The 24,135-nt window shown below is 41.3% G+C and overlaps 1 protein-coding gene and 1 long non-coding RNA gene across 3 annotated transcripts in view; one reads left to right on the top strand and one right to left on the bottom strand.

Moving 5' to 3' along the window:
• The window catches only part of LMBR1 (limb development membrane protein 1), a 753,627-nt gene extending 741,205 nt beyond the window's left edge, over positions 1–12,422 (bottom strand). For both annotated transcript variants that reach the window (XM_085631970.1, XM_085631971.1), the window contains exon 1: positions 12,178–12,422. In XM_085631970.1, coding sequence (XP_085488096.1) covers positions 12,178–12,240 — 63 coding nt within the window. In that variant the 5' untranslated portion in view covers positions 12,241–12,422. The remainder of the gene's footprint in view (positions 1–12,177) is intronic.
• Positions 12,423–13,324: 902 nt separating this feature from the next.
• On the top strand, positions 13,325–20,915 carry LOC146789662 (uncharacterized). Its single transcript, XR_014969849.1, has 3 exons — positions 13,325–13,600; positions 17,185–17,755; positions 18,631–20,915. It is a non-coding gene; the product is annotated as an uncharacterized LOC146789662 (long non-coding RNA).
• The last annotated feature ends 3,220 nt before the right edge of the window (positions 20,916–24,135 follow it).

Genomic DNA, 24,135 nt, shown 5'->3' with positions numbered 1-24,135 from the left:
GCAATGGAGCCTCTGGCGATATGGCTGAGGATGGTGCTTCTAGAATGGGTAATTAGGGTAGGTGAGTTAGTACATGTGACTTCCTTACATGCCATGGCACTCTAGCTTATCTAACACAACCACACGTTCATACCCATCCTAATGAGGAAATTGGTGACCTTCAGTGGAATATCTGGGTTACAAGGGAATAGAAATAGAACTGTGCTATTTTCCCTGGCACAACTAACGTGGGTGGATCATAAAAAACTCCACGAGACAGACCTCAACTAGAAGTATAGCAAATTTCGATACCCGGGGTATCGAAGTCATGCACATCACATGTAAACAATACACATACAAAAAGGGCATAGAATATGGCGCCTGTCCAATTTTGGAACACACATCCAGTTTATACTATGGGAAGGGTAGACCTATCCAATATGGTCCTCTTTCCTTTGTTTCTCTACACATTACAAGGTTTAATGTTTCCAATTCCTTGAGACACTTTCAAACTTCAGTATAGTCTTCTGATCTTCATAGTCTGGGAGAGTAAAAGAATCAGGTTGAATCTGGAGACCCTAAAGAGGGTCTTGGACTTCCTGAACTGTAAGCCTATAATATCACGGTCAAGGTGCAACATGCAGACCAATGGTGCACTTAGATGGATAACTGGGAGAAGAGACTTCACCGTGATAATTATAGACACTACACCAGGCTTCTCTAAATGTGTAGTTCGTGGCATACTGGTAGCTCTCTAGCTACTTGTAAGTAGCTCTCCTGTGTGCAGCTCAGCCTACTAAGATGGAAGCTTTTGCTTGGTTAAATTAATATATGTATGCCAAAATTGAAGTGTGTATTTGAGATGAAAATGTTAGATGCTTGAAGAAAAATTGATGGATTTCCCAAAAATACTTAAAAGCTGATAATTGAGAAATAATATAGCATTGGGGAGACTTATTACCAATATTTAGACCTAGGTGGTCGGGGAATTCCATCTATGATTGTAATGCATTACACACAAAGATTGATTCCAAACTGACAACGCCTGTTGTACATTTCTGCTGACAAATCCGCACCAATGTGATCACTGCTGCTAATCTTGCATATGGTGACCACTGATGTAATCTTGTCTGATGTGGTTAGTATTAAGACACGCATAATATTAGTAGCCCAGGATGATTTTCAATGGACTTAAGTAGCTCTTATTGCTGAAAAGGTTGGAGACCACTGCACTACACCTTTACCTGCATCTCTAATAATGGACCAGGCAATGCCTGCCATAACCGCACAAATAGTTAGTCAGGTGGCATAGGGTCTGGGAAGCTGCAACCATGAACATTTTGAAACGTCCACCCTTTGCCAGACAGCTTACGACAGGTGGTTAAAACCATATACGAATATAGAACAAGTGATGTCTGTAGCTCGTTGGAAAGACTGAATGCCAAACCGTGGGTGATGGTTGACATATCCCTCTGACTAACATTCAAATAGACATGAACAGGTTTGGGCCTAGATAGCAATCAGTTCTTACAATATGCCATCCTAAGAAATACAGTGAGAAAGATATGGGCTGATTTCCAAGCTGCACCTAGCCCAACAAAAACATAAGTTATAGTAGAGAAGAACCCCAGTCACACCTGGTCCCTCAAATATACTGCACCTTGGGCACTCTGGGATAGGATAGATGGTTGATGGTTACTGGTGTTGCATTCCCATAGAGAGGGGATGAGGATTTGTAAGAACGCATCTAAGAACAAGAATTAGAGAAAATCTGCTCCATGGAATAAAATATTTCTAGAAATGGCAGGTATAAGTTGATTCACTTTCAATATTTGCTGCGCACTTACTACACTCCATCACAATGGAAGAGAATCTACACCTTCAGATCCTCTGCCTGTCCCAAATGTGGTGAAGATAACATTTCTACAAATAACTTGGCCATGCAGGAAGCTTACAGACTATTGGCAGATGGTAAAACAAGCAATAAAATGGGCGACGACCATACAGGTGGAGTCGGCAATACATTGTTTGTAAGGGGTCATTCCTTGCCCTAGTAAATCATAAAACCTAATATAAATTTTCTGCATGAGCCCTGTTGTTGGGTAAACGTGGACAAGCAATACATTAACTGTCGCCCCCGTACTCCCTTGGTGACATCCTGAGTATGAGATGCTTAAGAACGAGCAGAGTCGGAGTTTTGTTGAATGAGAACGGTCAGGACGGATGACAAATTTTTCGATGATCTGCAGACCTAGAGAGAAATGATTTGAGGCAGTTACCTTGAAGGTGGTAAGTCCAGTCTGACGTAGGGAGGAAAGCCATAGTATGGCCCAGTTACAGTGAAGCAACGATTGCCATTACTGATCACATACGCAATATTGGATCACTGAAACAGGCCATGGGTGAATTGCTAAATTAAATTAATGTCAGCTGTAGCAAAATGATGTTCTTACTGCACTCTCGAATGGCTCAATATGCATAACAATATTGGAAAAAAGGATAATTGCCACAATGGAAGAAGTGGGGGGTTAGGTTTTCGGGGGGGGGGGGGGGGGTCATAATGTTTGGCAGCTGGGCTGTATTCATGTGGATAGGTTTTGTTTAAAAACGGAAATTATTATATATTTTGTTCAATACTGAAATAAAACATATCTAGATGCATCAATCTCATACTTCGAGAGGAGCAAAGAAACTTAAGAGTCAACAGCAGAATTGTTTTTATTTAAGCAACATTACTACTCCTAAAAATAAAATACATTATTTGCTGTGCCTGTCCCATGAGCAGGGCTAACCAGATGCAGGCAGAAAAGAGCATTTGTGCCCAGAGTAGCATATCAGGTTCTAATTTGGCAAATGTGCATCTACACAACACAATTCAACATGCCATGCTGCACCAGGATGAATTTGCAATAACGGAAGTGGAAACACTTTCTTTGGCAGGTGAACATGCAGTGGTACGGAATAACACGTTAATTCATCTCATCATGCACCACTAATTACCAACACATACACAAGCATTGGGAAAGCCTAAAGGTGCCGACTTGGGACCTATTGGCTTTTAAATGCTCTTATTACCGATGATATCTGGCATTGGGAAAACAAAAAGAAAAAACGAACAAGAAAAGCCATTGAATTAGAGCTAAGCATGAAAATATAGCTAACCAATGGTAAGCAACAGGTGTTTTTTTAAGCTTATTAAAAGTTCTTGGCAAGCCCAGAATAGGGAAGCGGACACCTTGTGCAGTCTTGTAGGCAAGACATAAAAACTTGGACAATAAAACACAAATGGTGTCAAAAAAAAAAACAGAATACTGAAAGTTCATCTGTGCTGTAGAATGTAATATAGAAAACACAAGGAGATGATGGACAAAGCGCTGAAACTTTTCAGACACTCACCCCCAGTCACAGATCTGGGATGAATCCATCATCGTTCTTTAGCTCACTTCGCCACCCCACTTCAGACCCAGCCATATGCAAATCTGTCTTGACTATGTCCCTCATGGGAACAGTTCAGCCCGAACTGCCAAACCACATCTTACCTAGACCGGAAAAAAGCATCCTGGGAGCAGTTTCGGGGTAACACCCCTAATCAGCAAAGCTAGCTTGAATCCAGTGGCAAAGTAAGCAAGGCACCCACGTCTGGGCATACCCCGTCAACTTAGGGCAAACAAAGCAAACACAAGGAGATGATGGACGGAGCGCTGAAACTTTTCAGACACTCACCCTAGTCACAGATCTGGGTTGAATCCATCATTGTTCATTAGCTCACTATACATTCCCAGTACAGACCCAGGCATATGCAAATCAGTCTTGACCTTGTTCCTCATAGCCCCAAGTGTGCCGGGTATGCTCAGACATGTGTCCCGGGCTCACTGTGCCACTGGATTCAAGCAAGCATGGCTGATGAGGTGTGATGCCACAAAACCAGTCCAAGGATGCTGGTTTCCGGTCAAGGAACATTTTAAAATGAATTCTTATTTCACACCAATCACCACAGCCAGTACGCCAAATGGCTGATAAAAACGTTCTAAAAGGAACAACCACCCAACCCCCAAGTTTAAAATACATACACAAAGGTGCCAAAATTAAGGTGCAATAAGTAAAGTGTACCTGTGCAGAATCTTACAACTAGCAGCAGTAGTTATGGAGCACATGTACAAGACTTACATTTAGCAGCAATAGTTAAAGTGTGATTGTGCAGCATCTACATCTAAACAAACAATAATTAATCAGAACAGGCCCACACAAGCGATTGTAGTTCTAATATAGTGAATGAATTAATAACTGACCAGGAGTGACTCTTTAGTTGTCAGAGTGATAAATCTGTATTATGAACAGCTCCCATTCTTACTCTATGAGCCCAGCAGAAATCAACAGCTTTATTAGCAGACTTAAATCCCTTCTCCCCTTGGCATTACAATGCTGTTCCATGTACCAGTACATGGCAAGAGCAGCATAATGGAGACGATGAGTATAGAAGGGTTGTACAAATAACATTCATAATAAATTCAACTTGTAAAAGTACTATTGTGATGCAGCTATGCCCTTATTGTCTCCAAGAGAACTCAAAAGCTGCCAATTGGTCTTGTACTCAGGCTTTGGCACGTGCACCCAAAGAACTCACAGACAGTGTGTCCTCTTTTGCCACTTTCCCTAATTCCAACCACAAAACATCTACCCATGATGTGAGAATTAGTGGGTTTTTCTGGCTTCAAGGGCTACGAAGTGGGCTATGAAGCAGGTGGATGTATAGTATTCCATTCTAGGCACAGCCAAAACATTATCACCCAAAGCAGGCACATAGCAGAACCAAGGTAGTAGACGTCTAGCACTGCTTAAGTCCGCTTATTTCAAATAAGAAAGTGCTCTCAGATTTTGGACACTGGAGATCTGGGAGACAGCCCACACCCACTAGCCGATGGGATTGGGGTTATCCCCACAACCCTATTAAGACCTTATGAGGAAGTGGATCACACCTGTCAAGCAACACTCTGTTTCACCATAATTTCCCAAGTGCTCAGTAGCCACCTGGGGTTCTAGTGCTCTGAGTCGAATGAAATGTGAAATTTGGCACTCTACAGAGCACTACAAACTAATAGGATAGCTGTAGGGCAGCTCCCAGGAGAAAGACAGACCTCAAAGGAAGCTCTCAGCATCATAACTCTGCCAAGGTGACAATCTTGGTGTGTTGGCAATACAGTAAGAGCAGCTCCCAGCATTACCAGGCGGCATAGACTTCCTTCGAAATCTATTGCTGTTGAATGTAGTCACCATGCATCCAAGGGTCAGCAAAGAGCAGGCCTAGAAATATCATAAACATGTTACTAGACCTGCAGGTCTAGTAACTTAAATAATCTACTCAACCTAACTGTAATCGACTTGACCCGTAAACTGGTCTCGAATTGGAAGTAAAATTTGAAAGTGATGAGAATCGAAATCCTGCCTGCTCTGGAAGATGGTTTTACAGTGCAGCCAGTAATTTCAATTCTTCACGCCTATACTCCCTATAAGTAAGAATCAGATTTGCGGCCTTGAAGGGCCATCTGCAGCACACTGGCTGAAAGCAAACAAAGAACACAACAACAGGCCTAGCCTGTGCTGTGTTTTTTACTGTCTGCCTTCAGGCTTGGAGGCATGCGGCGAGGCCTCTGTCCCCTGCATAACCTTGAGTGACTGGTCTGGATGTTCAGCAGCAGCACTCACGCCCACCCATGTGCTGCTGCTGTGACAGCCAGGTGAGGTCGCGAGGAGGTACCAGGCAGCAGAGGGACAAGAGTTGCTGCTCCAATTAAATGAAGAGATAATGTTGCAAACAGATGTACTGCGCATGGTAAAGCATGCACCGTGTGCCCGTTTACAGCATGCATGTGACCTGATGTCACATGCCCTCAATCACACTGAGGCTGCATATTGTACCCCACCCTTTCCCAAATCACCACCAGGTAGGGTAGGACCAGTGATGCATTCTGCACCCACCCTACCCTGTAAGACTTGGGAAAGGGCGCAGCCTGCAAAGTGATTAGAAGCAGCCCCGGGAACTAAAGGCCTCATGACCAGGGGCTGCTTGAAATTGTGATGGTCCTGCACGCCACAAGTGGGCTGTCCCTTGAAACCTCTAAATAGCAGGACAGGACTGGTGCTAGGTCAGCCCTGGACTGCTTAGATCAATTAAGTGATTTGGCACCTGCGCACTACCACATATGCCTCTACGGATATTACCTGGCTGCCTTACTCCGGTGTCAGACTACGAGAGGCAGGCAGGCAATGAAGGCAGTAAAGGTTTTCAATAAGCCTTTCTTCATTAAAAATGCTAGGTGGATGGTAATTACTCGTAATAATTACCATCCACATAACTTTGGAATCAATCTGGGTGGGCACAGCCCTGAAGCCCTCTAGTGGCGGCTCCCGCTGAATAGATTACTAAAGCATGTTGAGATAGTGTACTGTCATTTACAGACAGAAAATTTCCCATTGAAATGACCAAAAACCTTCCTACCAACATGCAGTTTTACTGATAAAACTATATAGTATATAAACAATAATCTGTGAAAATTGGGTTTCAGCAAACATTTTTATCATTTGCACATCACCAAGTAGATTTCTGATTTATTTTCATCCTAAAAAATCTTTATTTTTTTCTATCATACAGAACTACAAAAAAAATGGGGTTTCATAACTATTTAAATATATATTTTGAAATGTTTGTACAGTTCTTTTTTTTTTTTTTTTTTTAAACAATTTTTATTAGTTTTTCCCAACGTAGAACAACATGAAGTCCACATTACATTCAGTATTCCTGTGAAGGATAACCAGGCCAGTGGGAACAATATCAAAGACAATAAGCTCGCAACAAAACCAGTCTAAACCCCCCACCCCACTCCCTCTCTACCCCCACCCCCCCAAATATTTGTACAGTTCTTATTATCCATTTAAATGTTGTGTGTTAGAAAAAAAACTGACATCCTACAGCCTTTCATTCCACACTCTGTGTACACATGTCAAACAGTTCAAATCCTGGAACTCTGCCGTCAGACAAAGAAAAGTAAAAGTAAGAAGACGTAAACCGACTTCTGACCTCTATCTCTGAACACAAAGCAAAAGTGACAAGATAAAAACTAAATTTAAAGGAATCTTTATTGCTGCTCCACTTTCTGAGCGAGCAGAACATTTGTTTGTCAGCTCAACAGAACAGGCGAGTAAGCCCCAAATATATCTCACCTTGATAAGATCTAACTCACCATAGCTAGAGGGTGAGCAGATTGCTCAAGGCCTACGGTAGGCCTTGAAAAATCATCATAAAAATGTTATCAGACCACCAGGTCTAGTGACTTTAATAATCTACTCGACCCAACAGTAATGTACTTGACCCATAAACTGATCTCAAATTGTGTGATTTTAGACAAATATTTTATTTTTACAGTCTCACCTTTTTCTTCATTACCACATATGAGAGTACCTGCAAATATGCGAGTTTAGCAGTCTCTAAAAATAGCTTGCCCTGATCAAATCTGACTCACCTTAGCGAGTGGGAGAATAGATTTCTCAAGGCCTGCTTTATCTGGAAAGCATAGTTTACAAAAAGTAAACAAAAAAAATTAAAACACTACAGGAAAAGAAAATACATATTTCATGGTATCTCAAAACTGCAAATTGAATTCAAATTTTTCAATCTTTATAAAGGGCATGGCTTATGTTTGATGTGCTTTTTCAGACAATCTTGGGGACATAAGGAGCAACACAACCCATGAAAGGGGTATTTGAGGCAGGGAAATGCAACCCACGGGGGAGAGAGCTAGAAAACACATGCATTCTCATGGAGACCTGAATGGAAATCAAAACAATAGTTTCCTAAATGTGAGCAGTGAAAGGATACGAGTCAGTCAATCAAAAGCATTATAATGAAGCTATTCTACAAGGGAGGAAGAAACACAAGAAAAGGAAAGAAAGCAATTGAATAAGAAGAAAACAATAGTGACAATAAAACTAACCAATGGTAAACAATGGGTCGGCTGTAAGCTCAATGTAAGTTCACAATAGGTCGTTGGCAATCAGACAGGTTGTCCTGTCCAGTAGACAAACCTAACACTGATAAACTGTCCTCCCCAATTTCATCAGATGACGCCTGGGGTTCCATTAGCACACTATGCTATGGTCTATAAAGTCAAACATTCTCATGATGACCAAGAATATAAGCGGTGTGCAGGCTTGGAGGGGAATGTAAGGAAGTTTAGGTTCAATGCTTTCAATACAGAACAACCAACCGAACAGTGGAGATACAATCACCAAGGACTGTGTTCGTCTGACACAGATCTTGAAGGAAAAAAAAGCACTCGCTTTGCTCTGGGCTTTACGTGGGCTGGGTCCCTTCGGCTCTCAGGTATGGTAGTGATTAAACACAGACATCAATACGAGTCCCTAGCGTGCCGGTCATTTGTCTCCTTATCTTTACTGGCAAAAGCCTATCGACTCTGAACAATGAAAGTAAGACAACTTTTAGGTAATCCATGTCAGCGATTTAGTTCCTGTCTATATTTCAAATGTTTAATCTTGCATTCCCGTAGAGTGTTTGTTAATTACAGGATGTTGCGTTTAAATTAAGTTGTCTCCAGGAGTTTATAATGAGACATGATGGTGTTCCCTGGAGTTGTGTCTGAAGGCAGTGCAAGTTTCTCAGAGTGCCTGTCAGTGGATCAGAAAGGGGTTCAGAATACATGGTTATCCAATCCTTGGTCTCTCTGTGGAGCACGCAGAGTTATGGTCAAGTAATAAAGTTGCAATTGATATTCTGTGCAGGATTCTGTGCATTAAAAAAGGTACCCAGTTGGCAAAATATTGACTAGATTAAAGTAAAGGAAAATGCGGTGCACAGTTAAGTGGGTGCATTGTGCGTTTGGGTATGGTGAAGTGAAGGAGATCGAGGAAGTGCATTCAGAAGAGAGCAAAAAGAGGGTGATGAAGAGGAAAGAGTTGAGGTGTAAGATATGCAGGTTGAGATGTGGAGAGAAAAAGGGTGTACTTATCTTATAAAGATACAACACAACAGGAATAATTAAGAAACTCTGAAAGCCGCTACCGTTTCCACAGGCCACAGTAAAATTTAATACACAGTCTCATAATTTCAGAATTAAAACAATTAAAATATGAATTACAACAAAGTCTTTGTTGTCACTCAATTATCTTAAACAGCTAGGAACCATAGGCAAAGCCAATAGTCCTGGGTGGTTTTAGGTGTACGTCAATTGTGTTATAGATCTGGATGCAATGATTGGTCAGAGAGGGATAAAAATACTGGTCGGGTGGCACACGCAATGGAAATCACAGAAATCTAATTTACAAATTAAGCAACGTCCTTTATTAAACAGGCCAACTCCTTTTTATAGACCCCACTTTTTTCTTCCCACTTTAAACCCTTACTTACAGCATACAAAAATCACCTAAAAGGAATCTATATTGCCTCTTCACAATCTGAGTAGAAATCTATTGTAATTGTATTTGTATAGCGCATTTTACCCCCGACGAGGAGTTTAAGTGCTTCACGGTGGGCAGTATTGTGCTCCGGACCCCAAAGTTAGTGGTCAATCCACTGTTATTGATTATTGTTGGATAGTGGGATACGTATTACAGCGCAGTAAACAATTCCATGCAGTTATCCCCGTTTCTTTATGGTGGTAAAAATAATAGGGTTCAATTGTAATCATTAGTGAGCTAGCAGGTGTATGGGAGCACATGCGCGTTTGATGGGATTAAAAGATGAGTTACAAGAGATTTGGTACTGTTAGGTTGCAGGGGTATGACTATAAGAGGAAGGAGGAGATGCTGAGATCTTTTAAATGAGTTATGTTCAGTCTGCATTAGTACAATAATAGAAATTAATGCAAACATGCATGTGACAAAGTAGGTTATGTTTAGAGAGAGGAGGCCTGCTGAGTACGGAAAGGGAAGCGGCCAATTTGAAAGAAAAAAACAGAGGCTAAAATTAGAAGTTGTCATTGAAAGGTCAGTTTTTCGGGATGGATTTTAGGGATGTAGAGAATGTTTTTGAGAATGCATACAGTTTCAGGATGCAATAATGTAGAAAAAACATTATTAATGCAATATACACAAGTTCCAAAAGCTTTATTCGACAGCATGTCATAAAAGCAAATACATCCTAACCATTTCATAAATACTAAGCTAAAATACAATATATAAAAATACATTAAATCATAATGCTGGCGAATAACATCGAGTAAGAACAACATCAATGGATAAAATTCTTTTAAAAGATCAAATATTGAGTAAAAAATTAATTAGACATTTCTTGGTGTCAAGCATTCATTGACCAGTTTCAAGGGATTTCAGGGCACGAAGACGTAATATCCATGCCCACCCCAGGAATTTTGCAACAGCAATAGCCAAGCAGGGGGTGCAATCAGATTCAAGAATTCTTAGGGCTTCCTTGTAGCTACGTGTTCCCAGATTTGAACATACTGGCTTTAACCACCTAAGGCGGGGGGCAATATACAACGGACACACAAACAACAAGTGACCAATGTCCTCAATCAAGTCTAAACAATAATGACATTTGTCGTCCTGGGAAGGTGACCATTTATGGGTAAAAGCTTTTACAGGGAGAGACCCAATTCTAAACTGGAAATACAGTTTCCTATCCATGGGCCTCTCTATAATGTCCCAAAATGCCTCACAAGATGGTAAAAGTTTAATATCAAAAAATCGACCAGTCAAGTTGGAGTCTTGGCCAGCACGAGAGGCAGATGTCAAGGTCATATCCCAGTACAATTTCTTGAGGATTGGCTTTGATGGGAGACTTAAACCGTTTGGATCATTCCATAAGTGCCCTAACTCCAATTTTATAAGCAAATCCTTAATTCCTTTGAGCCATAAGATGGAATGAAAACGGTCAGCCCTAATAATATCTTTCAGGGCGGTGGCGTAGTGTGCTAATTCTGGCGTTGCCATGATCCGCCGCCAATACAAAAGTGGACGTAATCGTGCCAGGTCCTCAACTTTTTTCCTGCCTAGATCATATTTTAACGGAATCATTGGAGTACTTTGGGGAACACCTGTTAGGCAACGTAAGAACTTGTTTTCAGCCAACCTTAAGTGATTCAGGTTGGCAAAACCCCATAGTTCCGAGCCATACAAGGAAGCACTGATAACTTTCATGTTATAAAATTCCAGGGCGGGACTAATTGGTTTAGTCAAAGAGGATTTATGTTTAGAAATAATTGCACCTGCTAACTGATGAAACTTTAGAACAGTCATGTCAATATGGTTTGACCATTTCATATTATTCTGAAGGGATATTCCTAGATATGTAATGCAATATACATTATTTCATCGTGCTACATTTGGCATTTCTGACATGCACTATAATCATGAAACCCTCTGTCCGCTGCTAGGCTAGTGCTAGACCACCTCTCCAGCCAGGTCAATTGACCAGTTCAAAGGCTGAAAGTGAATAATAATAGCTGGACGCATAATTCGAGAAAATTCAAGAGCTTTAAACCAAGCAGTAACTCAGACGAAGCAGTATGCTCAAGATCATAGCGATGTATGCCAGAAACTTAACTCTTTGAAACAGAGAACGCAAATACAGCCACCTAGTGCAGAACCACACCCATATGTGCAATTAAAATGAGAAATTTCTAATATTTGACAGACATTTTTGGAGATTAATAAACTGATCTACTGTCAAAATTTTAAATCGTGTTGACAACCTGTAGCGGACACGGACATCATCGACCCCAACACTGGTTCCAGCCCGTCTTTCTAGAAGATGATTTATTTTTATTTGTTGTCCTCTATTCTCTCCCCTGCCTCCTCCTCACGCATTTGAATCCGCAACCTGCTACTGGCTTTTTTTAACTGGTCCTGACCCCAATCTCCTGCTAACCCCAAGCTGCAACCACCATGTAGCTGTTAGCCACACTCGCAAATGGTACTGGTATAAATGACTGTTAAGTTAGAGTCCAACATAACAATGACCAACGACCATTGCTGACCCGGGCCGTTACCAATCAATAGTTGACCACAAATGCCACTGGACTATTGCTGATGAGCGAGGCGGTTGCTGCTAGTTTGCAGCATATTCACTAGCTACTGTCATTCTCAAAATTGCTTCGGAACTCTCGCATACTGCCCACAGACGCCCCTACTATTACTACACTGTCTCCAATGCTACTGTGAAGTACTCACTATGTATTCCCGCACTTGACTGTGGAAGTTCTGCTCCCTGATGTTGACCTCATCCTCGTCCATTCTTCATATTACTGGCGCCCAGCTGCTTTCCACCATCACCTGCTTCAACCGCCCAACCGGGTGGGCGGGGCTTGCCAGGGGTCGCAACAATGAAAATAATAACAAACGAGACACTCTTGTCACTTCTCCAGCACAGGGACCTCCTCGCGCAACCCCGCCTCGATTTAAGAAAAAGAGAGGACGGACGTAAATGGCACTGTAAGCTTCACGTACATTGCCGCCATCTTAGAATGGAAAGAGTTTCCATTATTTACCCACAATTACTCAATGCTAAGTACATTTTCGTTTGCATCAAATATTATCAGAACCAGATAAGCAACCAAGTAATGTTCATTAAGTTAGGTTAGAAATAATGCTTTTGTCTTATAATTTAAAACTGTCACTGTCATGTTTATTGGGTAATTAGGGAAAGTAACTGAAGTCAATAAAGTCTTAACGAAAGTTTTTGGTAGTCATTTCACCTCTGCGTTTTGCGTTTAAGGACTAAAATGTCGACCGCAGTTAGAATATAAATAGAGTTTTGAACAGAGCATTTGTCAAGAAAAGTCCTCTTTCAACGTTTGTGACTCCCTCGCCCCGCCCACGGGCTTTTGCCCAAAACATAATTATTCGGAATGCTTCACTTGTTTCGGTAGTGAATTTCTCAAGGTAGTATATGTTCCCGCATGCTTAGCACAAATACCGTTAATGCATTATTTAATAAATGGCGCATTTGATATTTAGGAAATTAACTATTCTAATGCTGAAATAAGTTGCACTGCAGCTTTTGTAATAGACGTGCCTGTTTTAGTTTTCTAATAGAATATTGCCTCATAAGGAAAGGACAATCCAAGTTGCCACAGGTGTTTTTCACAAATCTCATTATACAAGGTATGAAGAAAGCATTTTTATTTTCAATATCAGTACCCGTAACTTTGACAGTAAATTACAACTCTGACCCAGAATGATTTGGAATCTAGGCCAGTTGTTCTTTTGACTTCTAATAGCAGTGGCGACTCCTAAGCAGTGTAAATAAAGGAAATATAAAATGATAAGTGGAAGTTATCATTTTATTTTTTCCTGCTACAAGCTTGGTGGGGCGGGACTGCTCTCCTCGCAAGCAGGAGAAGAGTGAAAGTCCGTCGTGGGTGGGTCAAACAGTCATACGCACTTTGCATGTTCTCCACCCCAGGCTGCTTACAGCCTGGGTGGAGAACATGCCCAGGCTTCCAGTTCCCGTCTGAGCGCTGAACCACGGCACTCAGACTTGCAGCGTTGTGATTGGTTTAGGGTAGCCTGGGTGCTTCGGCAGACGAGGAAGAGAGATGCGGCAATAAGGAGAGTGTTTTTTGCCGCCGACGAGGAGAGATGCGGCGAGAAGGTGAGTGTTTTTTTCTTTTTTTACACCCCACCACCCATGAACCATGCTGGCCGCCCCTGTCTAATGGACGACTAATGAATCATTACTGGAATTCGGGGAACCCTACCGAGTCATTATTGGAATCTGCAGCCCTGCCAAGTAGCACGCATCAGGCGTTAGGCTAACGCATTTAAGTGTGGTGGTCCGCATCACTGATTGTTAGATTCACCTGACACTGCATGCTGTGGCATTACTGTTTACAACTGACACCATCACCAGAGTCCGTGCCCGGCCAACAGCTACTACAGAGACAGTGTGGTCAGGACTTCGTTATCAGACGCTCACAATTATGGGAGTGTTGGTCATGCTGCCCGCGGCTCAAGCGTGCTTACTGTTGCAGCTGTAGTTCTGAAATTAAGTTTTGATTGCTGGCGGCAATGATGGTAGCGCAGCTCGCATGGTGCAGCTCAGCCCAGAATCATCCTCATGATTGCCCGGGCTTTCCGTTCGTTGCCGCGGGATTCGCTGATGGTGGGACTAGTCCGAGTCCCCACGTTACTGAATTGCCGCGCTCGTCTCGGCTCGCTCCCTGCAAACAAGTGGCAGTACTAGACACATGCCCATACCTTGCAATCTACGATGGTGCCAGAATCCTCACGCTTGAAAGAACAAATTACGTTACCCGCCCAAACCTAAAAAATACAGGCATTAACAAAAGTGCTGTCGGCAATACAATGCACCGCCATATGCCTGGGAGAAACAGACACATAGGCTTCCTGCAGTGCACACACCGGAGATGTACCATTCCAGACGCCTGCAAAAAACTAGTACGAACAGTATAGGCGCCCGCACATAATTAGGGGGCACACAGTAACAACTGCCTGCACACACCTGCTAGGTACACAAAAAGAGCCACCTGCGTATACACTGCTTCTCCACTTGGTACAGAAGCAAAAATGCTCACGCCTCTCTTCTCCCCATCCCCTCACTTACCTCTATTGCGTTATCCCCCCATACAACACACTTATTCATTTCATTTACCCTAGTTTCTGTAGCGCTAATTGGTCACCTTACAGTCGCTTCAAAGTTCTTGTCTCTTGCAGCGCGGCCTGGATTGAACTTCAAAGATCACATAAACTATTCTGGCAGCACTAACAGCTCTCACGTGGGTTGTGGGTGCCCTACCTGTTGTTTTCCGACAAGGCACCACTCCTGTCAATCACGCAGCAGTAAGCAGCATTCTCTGATTGACCCAAGGCGGCAGCTTAGATTTTTCACCTGAGCTGCACAGATAAATGGTGCCTTGTCCCCCACATACTTTGACCTCTCACAGTGCTGCTCTGTGGAGAGTTTGTCCTAGTAGGATATTTTTCTCTGCCTGTGTCCTCCAGTTCCCTGGTTGGTGCACCACCAACACAAACATTTCAGCACATGGATGGGGCCGTCAAACTGAACAAATAATCACAGGTGAAACTAACACATTTACAGCATCACCATGAAGTGTCAGAATGCTCCCATAAATGAGCAGAATTGACAGCAAGCAAGTGTCCTTGCTGAAAAAGAGAGCTTTGTTTGTCCAGCAGCCCTGTATGCCCTTTCCTTGCATGCAAGTCGTCGAAGAAGGCAATGTAAGAGATTAGCCAGGGCTGTCTTCAAGTTTCACAAATAGCAAAGGTTCACTTGGTGACTGTGTGCTAGGGCTAGCACACCTGGCTGGCTGGGCAAAGGCCTGGACATGATAATTAATGAGACAATAAAAATATTGAATGTATTAATTTGTAACATAACTTTCCTGTCTTTATTTACTGTAATTATTAGGCAGGGAACGTTAACGCAGATCTAGAACACATTGAAAAGTGTTTTCTGTTTACTGTTTGAAGTATGTACAAATAAGGGCAAAATATACAGGTTTTAGATGATTTTGTTTATTTTTGTACTGACCAGGACTGTAAAATACTAGTGGTGCCATTAGAAAACCGAGCAGGTGGCACCCCTAACTATACCTGAAGACTTGGGATAAGAGAGGTGAGGTGAATTGTTAGCAGAGGACAGAAAGCCAGCATCTCCTTTGTTTAAAGAGCCAGGAACCCCACATAGGGCCCGGCAGCAGGATGCTAATTTCTGGGCACTGGTGTTGTAATGAGCACTCCAACAACTTGATTAGATGCAGGGGGCACCAGGGGTCTCTGGAATATGGTACTGGGAGTAATGAGGGCTCTACTGTAAAAGCTCTGAGTCTTGGGGGGCTACTGGCAGTGGGGGGCTCTCCAAAGTTCTTGGAATATAGACCATCAAAGAAGTCCCTATAAGGGAGGTTGAGGAATATGCAGAGCGTGAGGCCCTGTCATGTATTAACTGTGCTTAAGATACACGTGACATGTATGCAAAAACAATTGGGGCTATTTAACTGCCAGCAATAAAATGTCACTCAATATGGCACATCTCAAATGTAGAAATGTCATCCATATGCACACTCAAAACTTGGCAGACCTGGCTGTGGCCTCTCACATCCTGTTTGGTCCCAGAGTGCCCTTCCATTTCTGGTGCTTTGCAGTAGTTTCAAAATCTTCTTAGAGTTTCTCGTTTATCAAATGGGTGTCATTTCTGATATTTATATAATTTCCTCATCTTCATTGCTTGGTTTTGCTAGCGAGAAAGTGTCACTCATAGTCGTTGAATGTCACTCATAATTGCACTGACATTATGAAAATGTCACACATAAGCCATCTCAAACCTTGGTAGCTGTGAATCCAGGGACTCCTGGCCTAACCAATTTAAATTATTTTAACCGCAAAACCATAAACAAGCAAGCATTCATCAAACGAATACACAAATGATTAAATATTGTATTGATTTCACAAACAAACTTAAAATATCAAAATGTGTATTTTGATAGGAAGGCTTGTACTTTTCTAAATGCAATTGAGGCCAGCCATTATCCATACTATACTATATTTTATTTGATGCACTAGCATTGCTCCCACAAATCAATCTGAGGATACAAACTTAATGTTTAGCCTCCAATGTAGATTTTCCTAATATTTATGAAGGAAAGACTTAATTTTATCAAAGACAAGTAGGCGAGTATTATGCTTCTCTAATACTGCTTTAATTAACAAAGCAGCAGTCAAGAACGATGAAAAACTACAAATCCCATTGAGCGTAAAACAGTAAGGCAATGATAAATGAATAGTAGTGCTGGAGCGGGTAATGCAAAATTTTGTATACCCACCCCATTTTGCATGTCATTTTATTAATTAGATTAATTAGTTAATTATAATCGTACTATTGGTTTGGAGTGATATGAAAATAACTAACCAACCATATTAATGATCAAAATACACGTGGGATTTGCATCTGCATGGCTTAATTAATGACGTGAATTAATTTTCGTACGAATATTAATGATAGATAAATAGAATGTTGCATGTTATATGTTGCTTTAGTGATGTAATTGTGATTCATGCTTTATTTTGTAAGTATAACCCACAATGAGTGTTGCTTTTGCTAGATAAATACACACACATATGGGTATTAGCGAGGGAATAACATTTAATTAGTCATTTCTATGTATTAATTACGTTTTTGTGTTTTCTTTGCTTAAGTTGTCCATTTTGGCCTGCCAAAAGATGGCTGCTTGTGGTGCCTAACCCAACTGCCAACACTGAACAAGGCTTGGGTGAAGTGCACCTGCGCTAAAGATGAGCAACAATGGCCCCATCCTGACCCCAGGCAAGATGTACTTATCAAGGCCACTGGGAGCGGTGCCAACGTTACAAACAAAAGACTTTACAAAGAACCAGAACCAGCAAGTATGCTGACATCATGGACTAAACCTTATGGGAACGGAGAGGATGATCCCCGATTGTCCAATCAGCGAACTCGGATACCCAAAACTTGTTACTTTTATCATCGATTTTACTATAAATTATGGTAGAATAGAGAGGTAAAGGTCTGAGCCTTAGCCTGAGACGTAGAGATCCGTTGGTCGCTCCTTCGATTACCTGATGATATGCTGACGGAGAGGACGGTGACACTGCAGGACAGCTGTTAGCCCAATTCTCTGACGGACTGAATTAATGCCCAAATTCCTGATGAACTTTACCTGCTAAATTGATGGGCATAGATTTGTGAGACTACCAGATTTGACATAGAGGACGACTTTAGCCAGAATAGGTAAATATGAATGGCAACTTGATCAAATGAATGATTTAATCTGCAATATTAATATAAATTTGGATTTGAATAGCTTCAGAAATGAGTCGGGTTGTTTATTCATTGAAATGTGTTAATGTAAAGATTGATTAGGGAATTAGGATTTCACTAATACATCAACTAACAGATCCATCCCGGTCTTTGGGAGGATAATACCAAATGTGTAAGTCTAGGGCCTAATGAGTATTAGAAGGGTTTATAGGTGTGTTGCTCATTAGGGTAAAGTGGTATCTTCCTCCCTCATTATCCAGCGCTTGGAAGGATAAATCGCCTCTCGCACGGACTAATGGTAAGTGTGTGTTGTGTTATGGGCCCCTCCAGCGAATGTATAGATAGTGTGTGTGTATGTGCGATTTTGTAGTCCGTGGCAGTAGGAAGGGATTTTGTACTCTGCGCTGGATCAGTAGTACCCATCCCAACCAATCAGGTGCCTAGAACCCCTATAATATCATTATTGACTGCTAACAGTCCTCTTTTTTTATGAGCGAGAAGTCATGAAGACATATGAAAAATAGGTAAAATAAGAAACACGATAGAAATTGCTAAAAAAAAGTGAACATTTCTTGAGAAAAGTCCATAATTCTGGTTTTTGAGGAAGACCAAGGTGAAAGTGTAGTACAATTGAAGAGTTTGGGAGGTTTTGAGGATGATGAAGCTGATTTGTTAACGTTGAAACCTTCCGAATTGAGTTCATGAGGTTGCAGATGTTGAAGGAATATAAGGGCTTGAAAAAACATAGTTAACACAAATGTTGTGATGGGATAATACTCGCCTCTGTGTTTTTAATAAAACAAAGACTTTCCTTTATGAATACTAAGACAATCTACATTTTTTAGCAAGTCACAGAGGCTCCTATTATGCATCTTCGAAGCATATTTATCACCATAGAAGACGCAGTATGAACAGGTTTGCAATACAAGGTATGAAAAGTGTTATTATTTGACCAATCCGCCAATCTCAGAATGTCCTCCAAACGTGAACCCGCTCAAAAGGCTTTGAATGCCATGGCTCTTCTTGAGGAATAAGCACCAAAAACTGAAGTATCTTTCCCAGCCAAAGACATAATCTATCTTACCCAAAGTGCCGGTGTCAGGGAGGAAACAGATTTGTGAGGTTTCCTTATGGTTATTAAGGAGTTGAGTATCAGAGGACGTTCCTAGATGGTTGTTTTTTTGTTCATATGTTTTCAAACAATTTCGGTTGATTTGGGAGGTAAGGATAAAACACTGAACTTAAATTTGTTTTTGCGCTTTTCCTTATGTTAAAGACAACACCTGTGGGAGTGAAATGATGTGAAGAAATATCTAAAACCTTCACATCAGAAATACATTTAATAGATAGTAAACACAGCAACATTGTTAACTTAGCAGAAAGCATTTTGAAAGAAAGAGAGCCATTTTCTGACCAAGTAATGAACATTTGTAAAACCAAATTAACATCCTATAGCTGACTGTACTTAGTAAGCGGAGGATTGCAAAATCTCACTTCCTTTAAAAGGAGGCAAACAAGAGGATGTGTTCCCACTGGAACTCCGGTAGGCGATCACTCTCTTCTCATGTATTATTCCACTCCGTTCAGAGTGGGCTGTACCGCTCTGTCTGGAGTGTATTTTTAAAAGTGTTTTATAGCATTTGGTTCTTTTCCTTGTAGCACTTTTAAGTGCAGGGATATGTCTGGCTCCCCTCTGGTTTTAATTGGTATTTGATTTCCTTTTCTCATCTTTTAGTTTCCATTGTTAGTTTAGATTGCCATTTCTTTACCAGTATCGCCGTGCAGGGGAGGAAGCTCTCCGGACATGCGTGAGGTTGCTGTGCTCCGGTTGGTGTTTCTTTGCCCATCCCCCTTTGTGTGGATTGGTCGGAGAATAGACATTTCCCATTTGAGGTGGCCTATTTCATTATGGCTGATGCACGGACGTGCCACTGGGGCGCTAAAGGCAAGCCCGTCTGTGGCCGTCCAGGGTCAGAACCCCAGCCCATTTTAACTCCCAGAGAATGTGTCACTCGGCCCTTGAACTCAAGAAATTAGCTCCCACCTTACCAACGGGCTGCTGTAATTCTGTCAAGGTAGGTGGTTCCCTTCTTATATGTAGCGCTTGTGGTTGTGCTGGAGCGGGTAGTACAAAATTTTGTATACCCCCCCATTCTGCATGTTTATATTAATTTGAATATTCAACTAATAGTAATATTATTCATTCATTTGAAGTGGAGACTTACCAATTATATTAACAAAAGAATTACACGTGGGATTTGCATTTTTGCATGGCTAAACTAATTGTATACTAATATATGTACGCATACTAATGGTAGAAAATTAGAATATTGCATGATGTATGTTGCTTTTGTGATGTAATTGTAAGTTGCGCATCACTGGGTGAGTATAAACGCTTTGAATGTAGCTATTCTGCTACATAATTACTTACACATAGGGGAATTAGTGAGGGGTTAACATTTTATTAGCCATTTCTATGTTTTAATTACGTTTTTGTGTTTGTTTTGCTTAAGTTGACCATTTGGGCCTTCATTAAGATGGCTGACTGAGACGTACAACGTGACTGCTGCTGTCTCACGAGGTTCTGGGTGAAGTGTGCATGCGCCACCGCCAGAAAAAATGGCCTCGTCCTGACCCCAGGAGAAGATGTTCCCACCAAGTACACCCTGGGAGCTTCGCCAGGACCACAACAATGGACTGTCTTTAAAACCAGAACCAGCAAGTGCGATGACTTAATCTTGCGGACTATGTGAGAACTTTACAGAGTGACTCCAAATCCACCAATCAGGACTGTCTAAAACTCAATCTTGATACATTTTGACATTAAAATCATTATAAAAAGACGGTAGAATAGTGAGGAAAAAACCCTCTTAGCTCTTGGCGTTCGATTTGCTGCGATTTCCTGACGTTATGCTGACGGAGAGGACGGTGACACTGCTGGACAGCTGTTATCCCGAATCTTTGAGAGACTGAATTGCGGCCAGACTTTGATGAATTTAAACATTTTCCACAACTTGACTGACTTAGAGGATGACTATTAGCCAGATTAGGTAAATATGATGTTCTGCGGTTTGGATGATGATTTCTAACAATTTGCAATTTAATTAGATAAACGATGTTTGATTAATTGATAAATGTGTTGTGTTGATTATTTGAAGAAACTAGAATAAGAGAAGAGTATAGATAAACGAATTGAATCACTAAATCATATATACAACTAACTGATTCATCACCCAATGAGGGGAATATCACAAGGTTGGAGTTAATAAAAGTATTCAATTCGCATTAGGGTTTAGGTAAAAGATATTCCTTTCATGTCAGCGTTTGGAAACTTATCCCTCTAGGGAAGCAGATCAATAAAGTATGAGTGTTGGTGTTATGGGCCCTACCAATGAATGTATTTGAGTGAATGTGTTATTGTGGTATTTGGTCTGTGACGAAGGGGGAATTTCACTTTCCACGCTGTAACGTAAGGGCAGAGGTAAGCGCTGCTCTCTGGAAAGGCGAAATTCTCGTGAGAAAGGTCTATTGCTATTCTTTGGTTAGCGAAGCGGACAATGGTGGTGTTTTTGTGTTGTTACTAACGGAATTTTAAATTTGAAACAAAACTTACCAAGTGGATTTTGTAAAGGAGGGGTAGACAGGAGCAGGAGCTGCGGCAGCGGCTGGTGACGTCAGAACGACCGCGCTGGGATTGGCCAGTCAGTCAGAAACGTAGAACGCTCCAGATTGGTGCGTTAGTGTGCGCCGCGCTAGGAGTGGAGAAGCACAGGGTGACGTAGACGCTTCGTATTGGTGCGTTAGTGTGAGTCGCGCTGGGATTGGAGAATTGCAAAGGTGACGTAGACGCTCCGGATTGGTGCGTTAGTGTGAGTTGCGCTACGATTGGATAGAATAGCGGTACAATTGTAAGGAGACTAGCGATACATGGAAGACAGGAAAATGTATTACGATCCCCCAGAAAAGGTGGTTTGGTAGAATTAAAAAGTGGTTTAAAAAGGACAAACCGATTGTAACTAGGGAAGGACAGTTACTTCCTCCACCGAAAACCCCTGCATCCTTTATGGTTGCAAAATATGGATATCATACCTGTATTTGGTTAGACAATGGGGTCAAGTATACTGAAAAGGACGGAGTGTTGGCTTTTCCAGAACATGGTTCCTTTAATTTGGCAGTTTTGAGAAATTTAAGAGAGAAAATGATGAATTTAGAACCAAGACCTAGACCGACACAATTTGAAGCATTGACAGAGTGGGAAGATGAGATGCATGACCGAGAAAGACAGAGAAGTGGCAGAGGGTATAGGTACATGTTTGGTAGGTCATACGGGCATGAGACTCATGATGATTGAATGAGAAGATGGCGTAATGCGAGTATGACTGAGGGTTTGTTTCCCGTAAGAGCTGCAGGAGAGAATGAAAGAAGAAAGTGCATAGAAAAGAGACATAATGTGGAATCGAGAGGGTATGGAGTGAATGAATCAGAGGATGATGTTCTTGATGACATGTTCTATAAAAATCCACCCCATATCGGCCAGAACCAGAAATATTAACCCCAAGTGCCCCAATGAAAGAAACAGTACGAATTATAAAATCGGAACCAGAGTTCCAAGATTTGGGAAAAACAATTCCATTAGAGAGGTAGAGAAGAAGTCCGGAGGTAAAATAAACGATGAAAATTCAACAGAACTAGCAAAGACAACCCTAGAATTAACAGAGAAAATACGAGAACTGGCCAAAAATCTGGAAGCTGTAACACTCCCAGTAACGATAGGTCCAGTAATGCCTATTTTTGATAAACAGAAAGATAGCGAACATTGTTTGACTATCCCTTATAAAAGAAATAAACAGGTTGAACAACCAAAAATGAGTCAAAATGAGAATCCATGGAGAAAGACAATAAGTATGATTGAAACAAATGTTTCAAATAACCCATTTGTAGGCCAGAATTGTGCAGAAAGGCGTATGAAAATAGTGGAATCAATATCAGAAACAAAAGGATTTTGGACAAGGAAATGTAGAGAAGTCGGTAGGACCATCTACAGAGGAATTGAGTGAATGGTTGAGAAGCTTGCAGAAAAAAGACAAAGAATCTCAGTCAATAGATGTGGCCAATCTACAAATGGTACTGGAAGAATTAATAGTAGGAACTATCCCTACGGAAAAGTTAAAAACTTACCAAGATGAAGAATTGTTATTTCTGTGTAAAAGCATAACGTGGAGAGCAAAAAGTCTCCATGAAAGATTAGAAGAAGTGGCAAATTAAATGGGTATAGATATCGAAAAGGTAAAAGCCCTACAGAAACCATATCGGGTAGATTTCACTGAAAAGGACATTGAAAACATGAATACCACAGGACGAATGAGTCAGATTAAGGAAATAATTATTTTGTTGAGAAAATGGGGAGATGTGGACAAATGGAAAAGTAGATGGTATCGAAAACGAGATGATGTTTCAGATAAAACCTTTTCAGCTTTACCTGTTAGAGAAAAAGAGAAGGTCGTGACAGAATGCCCTATGAGAGAAATTCCAGGAGGAGGATATGTACATGTCCCATGGACTAGGCAAGATATTTTGTCATTTACAAATGACTTCCCTCGACTACGTGAAAAAACCGTCGAGTGGTATAGACAGGTGGACAGATTTGTAAAATTGTCCAAAGTATTGTGGATTGATCTAAATAGCCTGTTTGACATAATAGTACCAGCAGATCTATGGACAGAGTGCAAAATTATGATAGATTGGCCGACACAAGAATACCCAAGGGATCCAAAAACAGGGGCTCCAGACCCCGAATTAATGAAGAAATACGAGCAGGTTATAGCATTTCTGAAAAACAAAGTACCTCCTAAAGAGACAGACTGGGTGAAAATTGACCGAACACATGAGGAAAGTAAAGAATCAGTACACGCATACTATGAGAGGTTAATATTGGCCTTTAAACAATTTAGTGGAGATGACAATCTAAGTGAAAAGGATCCAAGTCATTTTGTATAAAGGTTTGTATATGGTCTTCGTCCAGAAATTAGTGAGATGATAAAACAGCATACCGTAGATTGGCAAAATAAGAAAATAGACGAAGTACTGAGACATGCTAAATATTTAAGTGATGAGATTGAAGCAAAACAACGAAAATTTAAAGAAAAGGCTATGTGGGCACAAGTAAAGGTAGCAGAAAGACAGGAAGCTCAACTAGCAGAACAAGCAGGGTCAAGACAAAAATGTAATCCTGGGAAAGGTAAAGGACATATCGAGGAAGCTAAGAAGAAATTTCCGTGTCATAATTGCGGTAGGATAGGGCATTGGAAATCCGAGTGTAAATTTCCCCCGAGTACTAACGATGAAAATGC

Source organism: Triturus cristatus, chromosome 10 (assembly GCF_964204655.1).
Source record: "Triturus cristatus chromosome 10, aTriCri1.1, whole genome shotgun sequence".
In the NCBI taxonomy this organism is placed as follows: domain Eukaryota; kingdom Metazoa; phylum Chordata; class Amphibia; order Caudata; family Salamandridae; genus Triturus; species Triturus cristatus.
Note: the sequence above shows the minus strand (reverse complement) of the source record. Positions and strands in the feature narration are given on the sequence as shown.